The sequence below is a fragment of the Muscardinus avellanarius genome (assembly GCF_963383645.1).
Source record: "Muscardinus avellanarius genome assembly, chromosome: 10".
Classification (NCBI taxonomy): domain Eukaryota; kingdom Metazoa; phylum Chordata; class Mammalia; order Rodentia; family Gliridae; genus Muscardinus; species Muscardinus avellanarius.
The window spans coordinates 57,171,331-57,188,702 of record NC_137796.1 but is presented as its reverse complement, the minus strand read 5'-3'; the positions used below and the strand labels follow the sequence as shown (position 1 = coordinate 57,188,702).

The 17,372-nt window shown below is 50.8% G+C and overlaps 1 protein-coding gene across 2 annotated transcripts in view; it reads left to right on the top strand.

Annotated features, from left to right (window-relative positions):
- The window catches only part of NECTIN2 (nectin cell adhesion molecule 2), a gene marked incomplete at both ends in the record, with an annotated part of 42,687 nt that overhangs the window by 22,592 nt on the left and 2,723 nt on the right, over nt 1-17,372 (top strand). The window contains 3 exons of one of the 2 annotated variants that reach the window (XM_080702765.1): nt 2,569-2,686; nt 2,831-2,979; nt 16,718-16,871. In XM_080702765.1, coding sequence (XP_080558891.1) covers nt 2,569-2,686; nt 2,831-2,979; nt 16,718-16,871 — 421 coding nt within the window. Of the gene's footprint in view, nt 1-2,568; nt 2,687-2,830; nt 2,980-11,057; nt 11,456-16,717; nt 16,872-17,372 lie in introns of those variants that run through there. The other variant, XM_080702766.1, reaches the window with a different exon arrangement.

The window sequence follows — 17,372 nt, the reverse complement described above, 5'->3', positions numbered from 1 at the left end:
AAGCCAGCCTCGCTGGCTTAGGAGACCCTGTTTCCAAATTTAAAAAAAGTATAAGATAGGTCTGGGAGTGTAGCCCGGAGGTAGAAGGGTTTCCAGAAACCTCAGTACCACCAACAAAAAATAAAAATAAATAAAAATAAAAAATAACATAGGTCTGGAAGTGTACCTTGGAGATAGAATTCCACTAGGTTCAATCATCAGCAACTAACACACACACACACACACACACACACACACACACACACACACACTCTAATAAATAAAATAGGGCTAGTGATGTAGCTCAAAGGTAGAATATCCCTGCATTCAGTCCTCAGTATCAAAAAGACAAGTCTCCCAGCTGGGCTCAGTGTCACACATCTGGAATCCTAGAACTTAGGAGGGTTAGGCAGGAGGATCTCAGGTTCGAGGCCAGCCTCAGCAACCTAGCAAGACCTTAATTAAAAACAAAAAATAAGAAGCCAGGTGTGATGGTGCATGCTTGTAATCCCAGCGCTTGGGAGGCTGAGACAGGAGGATTACGCAGGTTCAAAACCAGCCTCAGCTACTTAATGAGGCTCTCAGCAACTTAGTAAGACCCTGTTTCCAAATAAAATATAAGATAGGTCTGGGAGTATAGCCCGGATGTAGAAAGCCTCTGGGTTCCACCCCCAGTACCACCAAAAAAAAAAAAATAGAGCTGGGTGTAGTGGCGCACGCTTGTAATCCCAGCATTCAGGAGGTTGAGACCGGAGGATCGCGGTTCGCAGATAGCCTCAGCTACTAAGTGAGGTCCTCCGCAACTCAGTGAGACCCTGTTTCAAAATAAAGAATAAAAAATTGGGCAGAGGGTGTAGCTCAGAGGTCGAATGCCTTTGGGTTCCATCCCCAGACCCGCTAAAATAAAATAAAATAAATAAAAATAAAAAATAGCCGGGCATGGTGGCACATGCTTGTAATCCCCGTGCTTGGGAGGCTGAGATAGGAGAGTGGCACAGGTTTAAAGCCAGCCTCAGCTACTTAGTGAGGCTCTCATCAACTTAGTGAGACCCTGTTTCCAAATAAAATATAAAATAGGTCTGGGAGTATAGCCTGGAGGTAGAAAGCCCCTGGGTTCTACCCTCATTACCATCAAAAAAATGATACGTACGTTCATACATACATAATCCCTGTACTTGGGAGGCTGAGACAGGAGGATCACAGGTTCAAAGACAGTCTCAGCAAGTAGTAAGACTCTCATCAACTTGGTGAGACCCTGTTTTCAAATGAAAATAAAATAGGGCTGGGGGTATAGCTCAGAGGTAGAATGCTCCTGGGTTCAATCCCCAGAAACACACACAAATAATAATAGTAACGATTGTCTCCCGAGGGTCCTGTCCACGCTGAGTGCCCGTGCTGTGTGCACACCTCCCTCCCCAGTACTGTTGCCGTCGGCCTCTCGGGCCTCGCTGGCTCCGACTCCTCCAGAACCTGCCCACGGCGACACCCTGAGAGCCGCCCACAGAGGCTCTCCTGGCCTCTTCACGCAGCCCGGCAAATATTAACTGTTCCAGGAGGCCTACTCGTTCCCACTTACCCCACGCCCCACTCAGCGATGTTGTACACACGCTCCCCAGGCGACACCTCTGTTGACAGTGAGTCCCCAGGCCCGGTCTACACTGCCTCCCTCGGGCCAACGTGTGCACTTGCTCCGCTGAGCCTTATCTACACACATTTCCTCCCCAGTGTCTACACTGCTCGTCGGACACTAGTTTGACCTCCTCCTTCCCAAATCATCCCCTCTGGGCATGGTCAAAATGAGCACGCCCATGCCGAGTGTGGTGGGTGGCGCACACTTGCAACCCCAGTAGTTGGAGACTGAGACAGAAGGATCGCGGGTTTGAGGCTAGCCTTGGCGACTTAGCAGGACTCTCGGCACCCTAGGGAGGCCTGTCTCTTATCTTTTCTGGCGCCTGTGGATCAAACCGCCACCCTACTCCCTGTCCTTGTCTATGCCCTGGCCATGATTCTCACCTCTCGAGCCAGCACTGTCCATGCACCCGGCCACACTGTTTGCAAATGAGAAAGTGAGACGTCGTGGCGCCTGCTTGTAGTCCCGGTGTTTGTAATCCCAGGGCAGCTGAGACACGAGGTTTGCAGGTCTGAGGCCAGCCTTAGCAGCTTCAGCTCTCAACAACTTAGCGAGACACTATTTCCAGATAAGAGAATATAATAGGACTGGGAGTGTAGCTCGGGTAGAATGCCCCTGGGTTCCATCCTGACTACCACAAAAAAATAAAGTAAAAATAAAAAGGGCTAGATATGTTTAGCTCAGAGGTAGAATACGCCTGGGTTTAATCCCAAGTGTCCCCCCCAAAAAATTGCATGTGCAGACACATTAAACTTTCTGAGTCCTGCCCCTCAGGTGCTGCCTGCCCTGAACTTCAAAGCCTTGAACTGTCCACAGTGGCCTCAGCACAGACAACCTGGACCCCTGCCCCTGACCATTCCACCGGGCGTGGCGTACCTGCTGCTGCTCACCTGTTTTTAGGGTTTTGGTCTAGTTGCTAACCTGTTCACCCTTCTCTGAGCCTGTGTATCCTTCCCCAGACCCCCCTGATGTTTTTATCTCCGGCTATGACGACAACTGGTACCTCGGCCGTACCGAGGCCACCCTGACTTGCAACGCCCGTGGCAAACCTGAGCCCACGGGCTATGACTGGAGCACGTGAGTGAGGGGGACTGAGCCCGGGTCTAGGGAGGAGGGCTTGCAGTGTGGGATCCCCAGGGGTGCGTCAGCTCGCTGGGCTCGGCCCGAGGCTGCATCCTCCGGACCCTGCCGTGGCCCTCACATGAGCCCTACGCCCTGCAGGATTTCTGGTGTCTTCCCAGCCTCGGCCATCGTCCAGGGCCCCCAGCTGGTTGTCCACTCAGTGGACCGACTGGTCAACACCACCTTCGTCTGCATCGTCACCAACGCCGTGGGCACGGGCCGTGCCGAGCAAGTCATTGTGGTCCGAGGTAAGCAGGTCTCGGGGGCCACGGGTGAAGACTGCGGTTGATTGCCTTCCGACTGTTCCCCGCTCTGGGTTGGGTGCACCGGGAGGCCATGCCACCACCCGGGAAGGGTAGGACCCAGGTGTGCCTCTCCCAGCCCAGAGGAGCACAACTGTGATCTTCCCTTTGGCCTCAGGCTAGGATCTGGACTTGGAGGGACAGGGAGGTCTTGACAGAGGAGATAGGAGGCGGAGGCCTGTGCTGAGGTTTCAAAAGCCAGTGCCTAGGAAGGGCTTAATGGAGAAACCCAGGAAGCTGCCGCAGTGAAAGACACGCCACAGAGTCTCACGCACAGAGGCTGAGAGACAGAACCGCAGCTCTGCGGGAGAGAGCTGGCCGCAGGCAGGAGGCCTGATTCCACCCTCGGCTCCACAGGAACAAAATGAAAACATAAGACCCCAAGACATGTAGCCAGAGAGAAGCAGGAGCCAGGCCTGGGCCATGATGGAAACGGCCAGATTGCACCTGCCCATCCACACACCTGGAGACACACACGTGGGCCCCAGAGCTGGGCTTGGCACACCCTCATGTCACAGGCACAGGCAGAGACTGACCGGGCTGAGAATTCTGTTGCGGAGAAGTGTGGAAATCCAGACAATCACTTGGATGTGGCCCTACACACTCAGACCTGTTGTCAACAAGACACACCAAACAGCCAGGTGACACTATCCAGAGCTGGTGAGACTCTGCACACACACCTAGAAAGAGCCATTCTTAGAAACACTCTTGCCGACACGGTAACCATCTGTGCAGCACACCCATGCAAATACATGGCTCAGGAATACTGGCCCCAACAGGTGGGAGCCAAGCACCCCCAGAAACACAAAAGAAGGCCTGGGGACAAACTTGCAGAGAGACGCACAGACAGAACCCTGACTGACACGAGGAATTCAGACGCTGGCCAGGAAGATGGAATGCATCTCCTCAAAAACACCTTGAGGAAGCTGGGTGCAGAAGTGGACACCTGTAATTGCAGTACTTAGGAGGCTGAGACAGGAGGATCAGGTTAGAGGCCAGCCTCAGCAACTTAGTGAAGCCCTGTTTCAAAATAATAAATAAATGCCAGGCATGGTGGCACACACTTATAACCTCAGTACTTGGGAGGCTGAGACAGGAGCATCACAGGTTTGCAGCCAGCATTTGGCACCTTAATGAGGCTGTCCGCAACTTAATGAGACTGAATAATAAAGAAAATCAGAGCCAGGCGTGGTGGCGCACGCTTGTAATCCCCGCGCTTGGGAGGCTGAGACAGGAGGATCACACAGGTTCGAAGCCAGCCCCAGCTACTTAGTGAGGCTCTCAGCAACTTAGTGAGGCCCTGTTTCCAAATAAAATAGAAAGTAGGTCTGGGAGTGTAGCCCGGAGGTAGAAAGCCCCTGGGTTCCACCCCCAGTACCAGCAAAAGAAAAAAGAAAATCAGCCTGGTGTGATGGCTCTCGCTTGTAATCCCAGCATTTGGAAGGCTCAGACAGGAGGATCGTGGTTTGTGGACAGCCTTAGCTACTTAGTGAGGCCTTGTTTCAAAATAAAAGAATACAAAGCCGGGCATGGGGGCGCACGCTTGTAATCCCCGCGCTTGGGAGGCTGAGACAGGAGGATCGCACAGGTTTGAAGCCAGGCTCAGCTACTTAGTGAGGCTTTCAGCAATTTAGTGAGACCTTGTTTCCAAATAAAATATAAAAAAGGTCTGGGAGTATAGCCTGGAGGTAGAAAGCCTCTGGGTTCCACCCCCAGTACCACAAAAAAAAAAAAAAAGAAGAAGAATACAAAATAGGGCTGGGGATGTAGCTCGGAGATAGAATGCCCCTGAGTTCCATCCCCAGTTCCAAAAAAAAAAGGAGGGAGGGAGGAAGTAAAGAAATGAAAAGAAAGAAAAAGAAAGAAAGAAAGTCAGACTGGAGGTATAACTTGGAGGTAGAATGCCTCTGGGTTCAATCCTGTACCATAAAAAATAAAATAAAAGCCGGGATTGATGGCACATGCTTGTAATCCCAGCATTCAGGAGCCTGAGACCGGAGGATTTTGGTTCACGGACAGTCACAGCTACTTAGTGAGACCCTGTTTCTTTAAAAATAAAAAATACAGCTGGGCATGGTGGCACACGCTTGTAATCCCAGCATTTGGGAGGCTGAGACCTGGAGGATCGTGGTTCTAGGACAGCCTCAGCTACTTAGTGAGGCCCTCTACAACTCAGTGAGACCTGGTTTAAAGTAAAGAATAAAAAATAGGGCAGGGGGTGTAGCTCGGAGGTCAAATGCCCCTGGGTTCCATCCCCAGACCCGCAAAACAAACAAATAAATAAATAAATAAATAGAATTTAAAAAAAAAAGTACTCAGCCGGGCGTGGTGGCGCACGCTTGTAATCCCACCATTTGGGAGGCTGAGACAGGAGGATTGTGGTTCACAGATAGCCTCAGCTACTTAGTGAGGCCCTCTGCAACTCAGTGAGATCCTGTTTCAAAAAAAAGAATAAAAAATAGGGCAGCGGGTGTAGCTCGGAGGTAGAATGTCCATGGGTTCAATCCCCAGTACCACAAAAAGAAAAGAAAAGAAAAAAGACAGACCCTGGAAGATGTGTTGGGAACACCTCTCCCTGAAACTGTCTTCAAAGTTTATTACGGAGGTTGTCATCTGACAAACACCTGCTGAGGTTTCCTCTTTGCCAGGGTGTCTACAATGGTGACTTCAGAGGCACCTCCCTGCTCCAGAGGCTCACCCAGAGGCCAGCTCCACCCAGCCAGCAACACACTAAGCTAGACACACACCTCTACCCTGCATCTTAGAAACCTAGAAACTGAAAGCCGCGCCTACTCACCTGTCGCTGCCCACACTCACTGAGGAGCGCCACCCAGGTGCACTCCTGTGCTCAAAACAGGCACAGGCTCCCTTAAGAAGCAGTACATCTTGGGAGGCTGAGACCCGAGGGTCACAGGTTCAAGGCCAGCCTCAGCAGCTTAGTGAAACCCTATTTCAAAATAAAATATAAGCCAGGCATGGTGGCTCACGCTTGTAATCCCAGCATTCAGAAGACTGAGACAGGAGGCTCACAGTTTGAGGACAGCCTCAGTGAGTGAATAAAAGATTGGGCTGGGAGTGTAGATCATAGGTAGAATGCCCCTGGGTTGCATCCCCAGTTCTGCAAATAAAATAAAATAAAATAAAATATAAAGCCAGGCCTGGTGATGCACAATTGTAATCCTTGCATTTGGGAGACTGAGACAGGATCACAGTTCGGGGAAAGCCTCTGATGTTTAGGCCCTTTGCAACTCAGTGAGACCCTGTTTCAAAATAATAAAATGCCGGGCATGGTGGCGCACGCTTGTAATCCCCGCGCTTGGGAGGCGGAGACAGAAGGATCGTGTAGGTTTGAAGCCATCCGTGCTGGCTTAAGAGATCCTGTTTCTAAATAAAAAATAAAAAAAAATAGCCAGGTGTGGTGGTGCACGCTTGTAATCCCCACGCTTGGGAGGTGGAGACAGGAAGATCATGCAGGTTCGAAGAGACCCTGTTTCCAAAAATAAAAAAGTATAAAATAGGTCTGGGAGTGTAGCCCAGAGGGCTTTCAGGAACCCCAGTACCACACACACAAAAAAAAGAATAAAAAATATGAAGCCGGGTGTGGTGGCGCATGCTTGTAATCCCAGCATTCGGAAGGCTGAGACCAAAGTATCGCGGTTCGTGGACAGCCTCAGCTACTTAGTGAGGCCCTCTGCAACTCAGTGAGACCCGGTTTCAAAATAAAGAATAAAGAATAGGACAGGGGGTGTAGCTCAGAGGTCAAATGCCCCTGGGTTCCATCCCCAAACCCGCAAAAAAAAAAAAAAAAAAAGAATAAAAAGTAGGGCAGGAGGTGTAGCTCGGAGGTCAAATGCCCCTGGGTTTCATCCCCAGACCCACAAAAATCAATCAATAAATAAATAAAAAATAGGGCTGGGGGTGTAGCTTAGAGGTAGAATGCCCCTGGGTTCCATCCCCAGTACTACAAAAATGATAATAATAAATAAATAAAATATAAGCCAGGAATGGTAGTTCATGCTTAGAAGCCCAGTACTTGCGATGAGGCTGAGACTGGAAGATCACAGTTTCAGGGCCAATCTCAGCAACTTAGTTGTTTCAAAATTCAAAAAAAATAATAAAAATAAAATAGTATAGCTTGAAAGTAGAACACCCCTGGGTTCACTCTAAAGTTCAAAAAAGTGGTGCTTGGAGTGTGTCTTAGAGGTAGAATACCTCCGAGTTCAATCCCCAGTACCCAGCCGGGCGTGGTGGTGCACGCTTGTAATCCCTGCATTCGGGAGGATGAGACCGGAGGATCGCGGTTCGCGGACAGCCTCAGCTCATTAGTGAGGCCCTCTGCAACTCAGTGAGACTCGTTTTCAAAATAAAGAATAAAAAATAGGGCAGGAGGTGTAGCTCGGAGGTTGAATGCCCCTGGGTTCCACCCCCAGACCCGCAAAAAAAAAAAAAAAAAAAAAATCCCCAGTACCCCCAAGAAAGAAAACAGTCCACCACCACAGGGGCACCCCCAACTCAAAGGCCCTGGGATTCTGGAGAAAGACTGCAAGGTACAAAGACACCTTGATTTCCCCACAAAGTCACACAGTGAGGGCTGCGGCAGAGGCACCCTAGAAATTCAGTTGCAGCCAGAGAGTGCCCCGACAGACACACCCAGGAAGACACACAGGACACTTGGAATCTCTCCAGAAGAGTCTCCGAGACACAAATCCTCACTCCCAGGCACACACAGCCCCAAGTCATGGTCACTGTCACGAAGGTGCGGGTCACACCCACACACCTGGGCTCACACACTGTGCCACAGGACACACGTCTCCCCAGGGAGCCTCTGCACCTCTGACCCAGGGACATGCGCACAGCCTTGGCCCGAGCTCCAGAGCTCCACCTGACACGGCAGACATTCCAGCGCCAGCGAGGACGGCTGGCAGGTGCCACTGACCAGCACTGCCAGGAGAATCCCGTTGCTCACCTCGACCTGGGTGCAGGTGTAGACACACAGGTGTCCTCCGTGTCCAGTGAGGATTAGTTCCAGGGAGCCCTGAGAATGCTCAAGTTCTACGTAAAAGGGTATAGTATTAGCCAGGCACAGTGGTGCAGGCTGAGACAGGAGGTTCAAGGCCAGCCTCACCAATTTAGTGAGCCACTCGGCAACTTAATGAAACCCTGTTTCAAAATAAAAGCTGGAACCGGGCGTGGTGGCGCACACTTGTAATCCCAGCGCTTGGGAGGCTGAGACAGGAGGATCGCAGGTTCTTAGCCAGCCTCAGCTACTTAGTGAGGGCCTCCACGACTTAGTGAGACTGTTTCAAAAAAAAAGAAAAGAGAAAAAATAGGGCTGGGGGTATAGATTGGAGGTAGAATGCTTCTGGGTTCAATCCCCAGTATCACAATCAACTAGCCAAGTAAAGTTAAAAAAAGGTCCGGAGGTATAACCCAGAGTTAGAATATCCCTTGGTTCAGTTCCTGGTACCCCAAAAAACAATTGGTGTAGTATTGCCTAGAACCTATTCAAACCCCCCAGTATACCGTAAACCATCTCTAGATGACTTACAATACAGCATCGGAGCTGTGTGAACCATTGTATTGTGTTTAGGGAATTGTGCCCAGAGGAAAAAAGTCTTTTCATTATAGTTTGTTTATTTCTTTGGGGTTTTTTCGTTGTTGGTTTTGTTTTGTTTTGTTTGCATTGCTGGGGATGCAGCCTAGGGCTTTGTGCATGCTATCCAAGCACTCTACCACTGAGCAACACCCCTAGCTCTTTTTATTTTTATTTATTTATTTTAATTTATTTTTTTGCGGTACTAGGGATTGAACCAAGGTTCATTCAACTGCTGACCTACAGCTCCAGCCATATGTACATACTTTTTTTTTTTTAAAACAGAATCTTGCTAGATTGATGAGCATCACAGTATGTGCTGAGATTGTCCTCGAACCTACGAGCCTCATGTCTTAGCATCCCAAGTACTGGGATTACAAGCACACACACCTGGCTCACCCCGCCATGCCTGGCTCACCTCTAGCTCAGTGTGTGTGTGTGTGTGTGTGTGTGTGTGTGTGTGTGTGTGTGTGTGGTGCTGGGGATTAAATCCAGTAGCATTATACCTCTGAGATATACCCTCAGCCCAATTTTTTATTCTTTATTTTGAAGCAGGGTCTCACTGTTTTGCAGAGAGCCTCATTTAAGTAGCCGAGGCTGGCCAGGCATGGTGGTGCATGCTTATAATCCCAGCATTTGGGAGGCTGAGGCAGGAGGATCGTAATTCACAGACAGCCTCAGCTACTTAGTGAGGCCTTTTGTAACTTAGTGAGACCCTGTTTCAAAATAAAGAATAAAAAAAAAATAGGGCTGGGGGTGTAGCTCAGAGGTAGAACATTCCTGGGTTCAATCCTGTCTCAGCTACCCAAGTACTGAGATTATAAGTGTGTGCCACCACGCCCAGATTTTATTTATATATTTTTTTTATTAATTTTTTTGGCAGGTCTGTAAATGGAACTCAGGGGCATTCGACATCCGAGCCACACCCCCTGCCCCTTTTTTTTTTTTTTTTTTTTTTTTTTTTTGTGGTACGAGGGGTGGAACCCAGGGACTTTTCTACCTCCAGGCTATACTTTCAGACCTATTTTATACTTTATCTGAAACAGGGTCTCACTAAGTTGCTGATGGTGTAGTATTGCCTAGAACCTATTCAAACCCTCCAGTATACCATAAATTAAGTAGCAGAGGCTGGCTTTGAACCTGTGTGATCATCCTGTCTCAGCCTCCCAAACTCTGGGAACTCAAGCATGCGCCACCATGCCTATATATTCTTTATTTTGAAACAGGGTCTCACTAAGTTGTGGAAGGCTTCACTAAGTAGCTGAGGCTGGCAGTGAACCTGTGATCCTTCTGTCTCCGCCTCCCAAATATGGAGATTATAAGAGTGGGCCACCAGCTGGGCGTGGTGGCACACTCTGCTTGGGAGGTGGAGACAGGACGATTGGGCAGGTTCGAAGCCAGCCTCGCTGGCTTAAGAGACCCTGTTTCCAAATTTTAAAAATATATAAACATAGGTCTGGGAGTGTATCCCAGAGGTAGAAGGGCTTCCAGGAACCCCAGTACCACCAAAAAAAAAAAAAGATATAGATAGATAGATAGATAGATAGATAGATAGATATAGATATAGTATGTATGTCTGGGAGTGTATCTCGGAGGTAGTAGAAGGGTTTCCAGGAACCCCAGTACAACCAATTAAAAAAAAAAGAGTGGGCCACCATGCCCGGCTCTTTTTTTGGGGGGGATCAGGGTCTCATTAAAGTTAGCCAGGCTGGCCTCAAGCTTGGGATCCTCCTACCATATCCTCCCAGGTAGCCAGGATTACAGGTGTGCACCACCTCACCCAGCTAGATATATTATTGATCTATGGTTCGTTGTATCTGTGTGGAACCCAGAGGGCCAACTGCTATTAATTATCAAGCTCCCACACACCAAAATGTTTCTGTTCGTGTGTGTGTGTGTGTGTGTGTGTGTGTGTGTGTATGTGTGTTTACTGGAGATTAAACCCTGAGTCTTGTGCATGCTAAGCAATTTCACTTTTTTTTTTTTTTTTTTTGGTACTGAGGATTGAACGCAGGGGTGTTCTACCTCTGGGCTACCCCCTCCCCGCCCTATTTCATAGTTTAGTTTGAAACAGGGTCTCGCTAAGTGGTTGAGGCTGGTCTCCAACCTGGGATCCTCTCAGCCTCCCAGTTGCTGAGATTACAGGCATGCGCCACTGTACCTGGCGCAGCTTTTGGTTTTTGAGGGATACTGCAGGCACGAGTGCGCGTCTGGGGAGCTGCAGTGGACAGCCCTCCTTGGGCAGGGCCCTGGCCTGGGGTGTGGGGTGGGGTGTGCTCCACTTCTCCTCTGGCTTCTCCCAGTCAGCCATCTCCCTGGTTTCTGTCACTGACCTGCATCCTGGGTCTGCCCACACCCTCACCCCCGATGTCTCTTCTTGACCTCGTGTCTCCCTCTCTCTTTCTCTCTCACCCTCCTCCTCTCTCCTCAGACACCCCCCAGGCCTCCTCCCGAGACACGGGTTCTCTGGTGTGGGGGGCCGTGGGGGGCGTGCTGCCGGTGCTGCTGCTTCTGGCTGGGGGGTCCTTGGCCTTCATCCTGTTGAGGGCGAAGCGGAGGAGGAAGAGCCCTGGAGGAGGAGGTGGCGGCGACCTCGGTGACAGAGGGGCCTATGATCCGAAAACTCAGGCGTTTGGAAACGGAGGCCCCATCTACTGGACACAGCCAGCCCCTGATCCCCTGAGGTCAGATGGCAAGGAGGAGGAGGAGGAAGACGAGGAAGAGAAGGCAGAGGAAGGCCTCATGCTGCCCCCCTCCCCGGCACTCAAGGACGACATGGAGTCCCATCTGGACGGCTCCCTCATCTCCCGGCGGGCGGTCTATGTGTGACCCAGAGACCGAGACAGAGACGAGACAGAGACGGAACTTGCCGCGCCAGCTGCCAGCCAAGGGCGGCCAACTGGTTGGACGGGTTTGGCCAACACTGGAGTTGGAATTCTACCTCCCACCTTCTGGGATTGTAGGGGAGGTGACCACGCGCTGGACCCACCCGCCTCCAGGGCTGCACGGGGAGGGGAGGCCGGGAGCTCAGTGAAGGGACCCCCAGAGGACCCCCAGAGACTTGTTTTGGGCCCTCGCCTGCCTCGGCCCCGTGACACTCAGGAGTTAATAAATGCCTTGGAGGAACACTGCCGGGGTGTCTCGTAGTACCTCGGACCCCCTCTGGGTCCTGGGGAAAGAGTGGGTGGGACAGGGACTCCGCAGCCCTGGGGGTTAGAAAGGACTGAACTGGGCCCCTGGGGCAGCCTGCTGGGGCTCAGGCCACCTGGGCGCACTCAGCCTAGGGGGATTAGGAATCCAGGCGCTGGCTTTTGGGCTTAGAGGCTGGGACGCATGAACTCCTGGGGCCAAAACAGAGGTGGGGAGGACCAGACTGGTTGAGACCTGAGTTCCCTGGGACTGCAAGGCCGGGTGTCTGGACTCTTGGGCTCTGGGTAGGGGTGGGGATGGGGGTGCAGGAGCAGTGTCAGGGGCCAGGCCCCAGGTGTTCTGGGTCCGAAGGGCATAGGAGGACAGCACAGACCTTCTGTAGGTCGTTGAGAATCTTAGGAAGGGAGGTCCACTGTCCTTCAGGTATTGCCGACAGGTGTGGGTGCGGGGGATCGCAGGAGAGCCCCGCCTCCATGCCTTGAGAGTGGCCCTTCTGGCCGCCTCCTTCTACCCTTGTTCCAGGGCTCAGCCCCAGAGGGTTCCCAGGGATTCAGAAGTGGCACTCCTTCTAGTCTCCAAACTAGAAAATCAAAGACCAGGAGGGTCTTGGGGCAGCGGGGATCCGTTTGGTTGAGGAGAGGAAGGGGCAGGCTTTAACTAAACAGGTGCCCTGCTCCGAGACCTTCTGTGGCCTCCTGGAAAGTGGAGGGGGCGTTCAGATGTGCCCTCCCGTGCTGCCATGGGATCGGGCTCACCCTCACAGGCTGATGACCAGCGAGGTTTGGGCGTGCAAGTTCTCCAACCAGCACCGACTCACACCTACTCGACCAGAGCCGAGCAGGGCCCTGCTGGGGGTGTGACGGGGCCTGGACTGCGCCCCCAAGGGGCTCGGGCAACGAAGATGACGATGTGTGTGGACCAAGCGGGGTTGCTCAGTTCCCTCTCAGGATGCCGGGCTGGGACCCGGGAGCTGGAGACTGGCTGCTGGGAACGCTTCCGCGCCTCATCAGGACGCTGGGGTCAGGGTCAGAGTAGACTGTCCTCCTCCTTCCTCCCTTGGGCCTCCCTGGCTTCCCACCTGTGCCTGGCACTGGGAGCAGGAGTGGGGTTCTCCCATCCGGCATTGATCCTCCACCCCTTAGACACTGAGCCGACACCGACCGCGAGCCTGGCCTCGGTCCCCTGGGGAAATCGCTCCTGTAACTCCTCCAGGAGAGGCGGCTGTGGAAACTAGAAATGGGTAGTGCTGTAAAGGGGAAGAGGCCCGGGGGCCATGGACTCTTCACCCCTTCTCCTGTTAGTTCCAAAGCGAATGGGAAGTTCTGCTGTTGATCCCAGGATCTGCCCCAGTTCTCTTCCTGTTAAATCCTCCTCCATCTTTTCCTTCCCTTCAGCCCCGCAGTCACCTTGCTGTTCCTTGAAAACACCATGAGGCAGAGCTGGGGATGGAGCTCTGGTAGAGCAACTGCCCAGCATGCAGAAGGGCCTGGAGCGCCGCAGAAATAAGTCATAAGCCAGGCCTGGCGGTGCACGCTGGTAATCCCCGCGCTTAGGAGGCTGAGACAGGAGGAGCGCGGTTTGAGGACAGCCTCAGCTACTACTTAGTAAGGCCATTCACAACGCAGTGAGACCCTGTTTCAAAATAAAGAAAAGCCGGGCGTGGTGGCGCACGCTTGTAATCCCCGCGCTTGGGAGGCTGAGACAGGAGGATCACGCAAGTTCGAAGCCAGCCTCAGCTACTTAGTGAGGCTCTCAGCAACTTAGTGAGACCCTGTTTCCAAATAAAATATAAAATAGGGTTGGGAGTATAGCCCGGAGGTAGAAAGCCTCTGGGTTCCACCCCTAGTACCACCAAAAATAAATAAATAAAATAAAATAAATAAAGAATAAGAAATAAGACTGGAAGTGTAGCTCGGAGGTAGAATGGCCCTGGGTTCCATCCCCAGTACCGCAAACAAACAAACAAAAAATATTGTGTGTGTGTGTGTGTGTGTGTGTGTGTGTGTGTGTATACACTAAAATATAGGACCAGGGGTGTAGCTCAGAGGTAGAATGCCCCTGGGTTCCATCCCGGTACCACTATATATATATACATACACTAAAAAATAGGACCAGGAGTGTAGCTCGGTGCTAAGATGCCCCTGGGTTCCATCCCCCGTACCACCAAGAAAACAAACAAACTACACACACACAAACACACACACACACACACACACTAAAAAAATAGGACCGAGGGTGTAGCTTGGAGGTAGAATGCCCCTGGGTTCCATCCCCATTACCAATACACACACACACACACACACACACACACACATATCCACTATATATATATATATATATATATATATATATATATATATAGTGTATATATATTTATATATATATATATATATTTACTATATATATACACTAAAAAATAGAAGGACCGGGGTTGTAGCTCAGAGGTAGAATGCCCCTGGGTTCCATCCCAAGTGCCGGAAAAAAAAAAATACACACACACACACACACACAAAATAGGACCAGGGGTATAGCTCAGAGGTAGAATGCCCCTGGGTTCCATCCCTCGTACTGCCAAAAAAATATATACACACACACACACTAAAAAATAGGACCGGGGGTGTAGCTCAGAGGTAAAATGCCCCTGGGTTCCACCCTCAGTACCGCAAAAAAATAAAATAAAAAGACTAAAAAATAGGACTGGGGGTGTAGCTTGGAGGTAGAATGCCCCTGAGTCCCATCCCCAGTACCGCAAACCAAAAAGTTATATAGATATAGCTGGGAGTATAGCCCGGAGGTAGAAAACCTCTGAGTTCCATCCCTACTACCACAAAAAAAAAAAAAATAAGAAGTAAATAAACCAGGCCTGGGGACGCATGCTTGTAATCCCAGTACTTGGGAGGCTTAAACAGGAGAATTACAGCTTTGAAGCCAGTCTTGGCAATTTAGCAAGACCCTGTTTCCAAATAAATGGGGCTGGGATATAACATGAAAGTAAAATGCCTCTGGGTTCAATCCCCAGTACCACACACAAAAAAAAAAAAAAAAAAAAAAAGCTGGGCATGGTGGTGCACGCTTGTAATCCCAGCATTTGGGAGGCTGAGACAGGAGGAGCCTGGTTTGCAGACAGCTTCAGCTACTTAGTGAGGCACTTTGCAATTCAGTAAGACCTTGTTTTTTTTTTTTTCTTTTTTTTTTTTTGTTTGTTTGTTTTGTTTTGGTGGTACTGGGGTTCTTAGAAACCCTTCTACCTCCGTGCTACACTCCCAGACCTAATTTATATTTTTATTTGGAAACAGGGTCTCTCAAACCAGCGTGATCCTCCTGTCTCCGCCTCCCAAGCACGGGGATTACAAGCGTGCGCCACCATGCCCAGCTAAGACCCTGTTTTAAAATAAAAAATAAGAACCAGGCATGGTGGCGCACGCTTGTAATCCCAGCATTCAGGAGGCTGAGACAGGAGGATCATGGTTTGTGGACAGCCTCAGCTACTTAGTGAGGCCTTCCGCAACTTAGACCCTGTTTCAAATTAAGAAGAATTAAATAAAAAAAAATATAGGGCAGGGGTTGTAACTCGGAGGTCGAATGCCCCTGGGTTCCATCCCCAGAGCCGAAGAAAGAAAGGGGGGGGGGGAGAAAAGAAAGAGGGAGGCAGGGAGGGTGGGGAAAAAAAAAGAATAAAAAGTAGGGCTGGGGGTGTAGCTCACAGGTAGAATGCCCCTGGGTTCCATCCGCAGTACTACACACAAAAAAAGAATAAATAAAAACACCATGATGCCGGGCGTGGTGGCGCACGCTTGTAATCCCTGCATTCGGGAGGCTGAGACCAGAGGATCGCGGTTCGTGGACAGCCTCAGCTACTTAGTGAAGCCTTCTACAACTCAGTGAGACCCTGTTTCAAAATAAAGAATAAAAAAAAAAAAATAGGCCAGGGGGTGTAGCTTGGAGGTCAAATGCCTCTGGGTTCCATCCCCAGGCCCGCCAAAAAGAAAAAAGAAAAAGAAAAAGAAAAAAAAACAGCACGAAGCTCCCTCAGGACCTTTGCACAGCATCAGCCCAACCTCTGCTGCCGCATGCGCAGACGCCCTCCCAGCTCACCCTGCATCTCCTTCATGTTGTTGCTCCACTGTCCCCTTCCAGTCAAGCCCTGTCTGACTACCTCTGGGGATCTGCACCCAATCACTTCCTTATCACTTTCCCACTCTCAATTTTTATCCCATATCACTGATTCCCAAGTAGAATGTAAGATATCCCATTTCTCAGCAGTATGTGGTGACATACACCTGTAATCCCAACACTTGGGAGGCTGAGATAGGAGGATTGAATTATCTTTGAGGCCAGCTTGGACAAGTTAATGAGAGCCTCGGCAACTTAGGCTCTATTTCAAAATAAAAATAGGCTTGGGGGGTGTGGCTTGGAGGTAGAATGCCCCTGGGTTTAATTCCTAGTACAAAAAGGAAGGAAGGAAGGCCCATTGTTTTGCTTTCGGCCTCCATCCCCAGGCAGAAAGAAAGTTCTGTGAAGGTAGAAACTCAGGGCAGGTGTCTCACCACTCTGTCTCCCATGCCCGGTGAATGGTCCTTATTCATACTTAGTAAGGATTAGTTGAGAGCCCCGGGCGTGGTGGTGCAGGCTTGTAATCCCAGTACCTGGGAGGCTGACAGGAGAATCGCAGGCTCGTGGCCAGCCTCGGCTACTTAGTGAGGTCCTTTGCAACTTAGTGAGCCCTTATTTCAAAATAAAGGATAAAAAATCAGGCTGGGGGTGTAGCTCAGAGGTAGAATGCCCCTGGGTACCATCCCCAGCACCGCACACACACAAAAGAGATTCGTTGACTTTAGCAATATGCCCTGCTCGCGGAGCGGAGGCAGGCTGTGGGTTGAGCCTGGGAACAGGAGCTGGGCTTCTCCTTGGCGACTCCCTCACACTGTCCCTCTCTTGCAGAGGTGCCCAACACGGCGGGCGCCGGGGCCACAGGCGGCATCATCGGTGGTATCATCGCCGCCATTATTGCTACCGCGGTGGCCGCCACAGGCATCCTCATCTGCCGGCAGCAGCGGAAGGAACAGAGGCTCCAGGGGGCAGAGGAAGAAGAGGAGTGAGTCATGGGGCTCGGGAAAGGGGCAGCAGAATTGGGGAGCACCAGGAAGGGGCTGAGGGCAGGAGAAAATCATCTCTAGAATGTCTGGGTAAAATGGCGAGGCTCAGGACAATGGGCTTCAGTGGGGAGGGGAGAGCGGGGAGGGGCGATACAGGCTGTCATCCCCGTACTTGGGAAGCTGAGACAGGAGAGGGCAGGTTAGAGGCCAGCCTCAGCAATACAGGGAGGTCCCTTAGCAATTTCCTGAGACACTGCTTCAAAACTAGTTAAGTGGTGTCACATGCTTGTAATCTCAGCATTTGGGAGGCTGAGACTGGAGGATCAGGGTTCATAGACAGCCTCAGCTACATAGTGAGGTCCTTTGCAACTCAATGAGATCCTGTTTCACAATAAACAGGGTAGGGGTGTAGCTCAGAGGTAGCATGCCCCTGGGTTCCATCCCTAGTACTGGAGAAAAAAAAAAAAAATAATAGGGCTGAGGGTGTAGCTTGGAGGTAG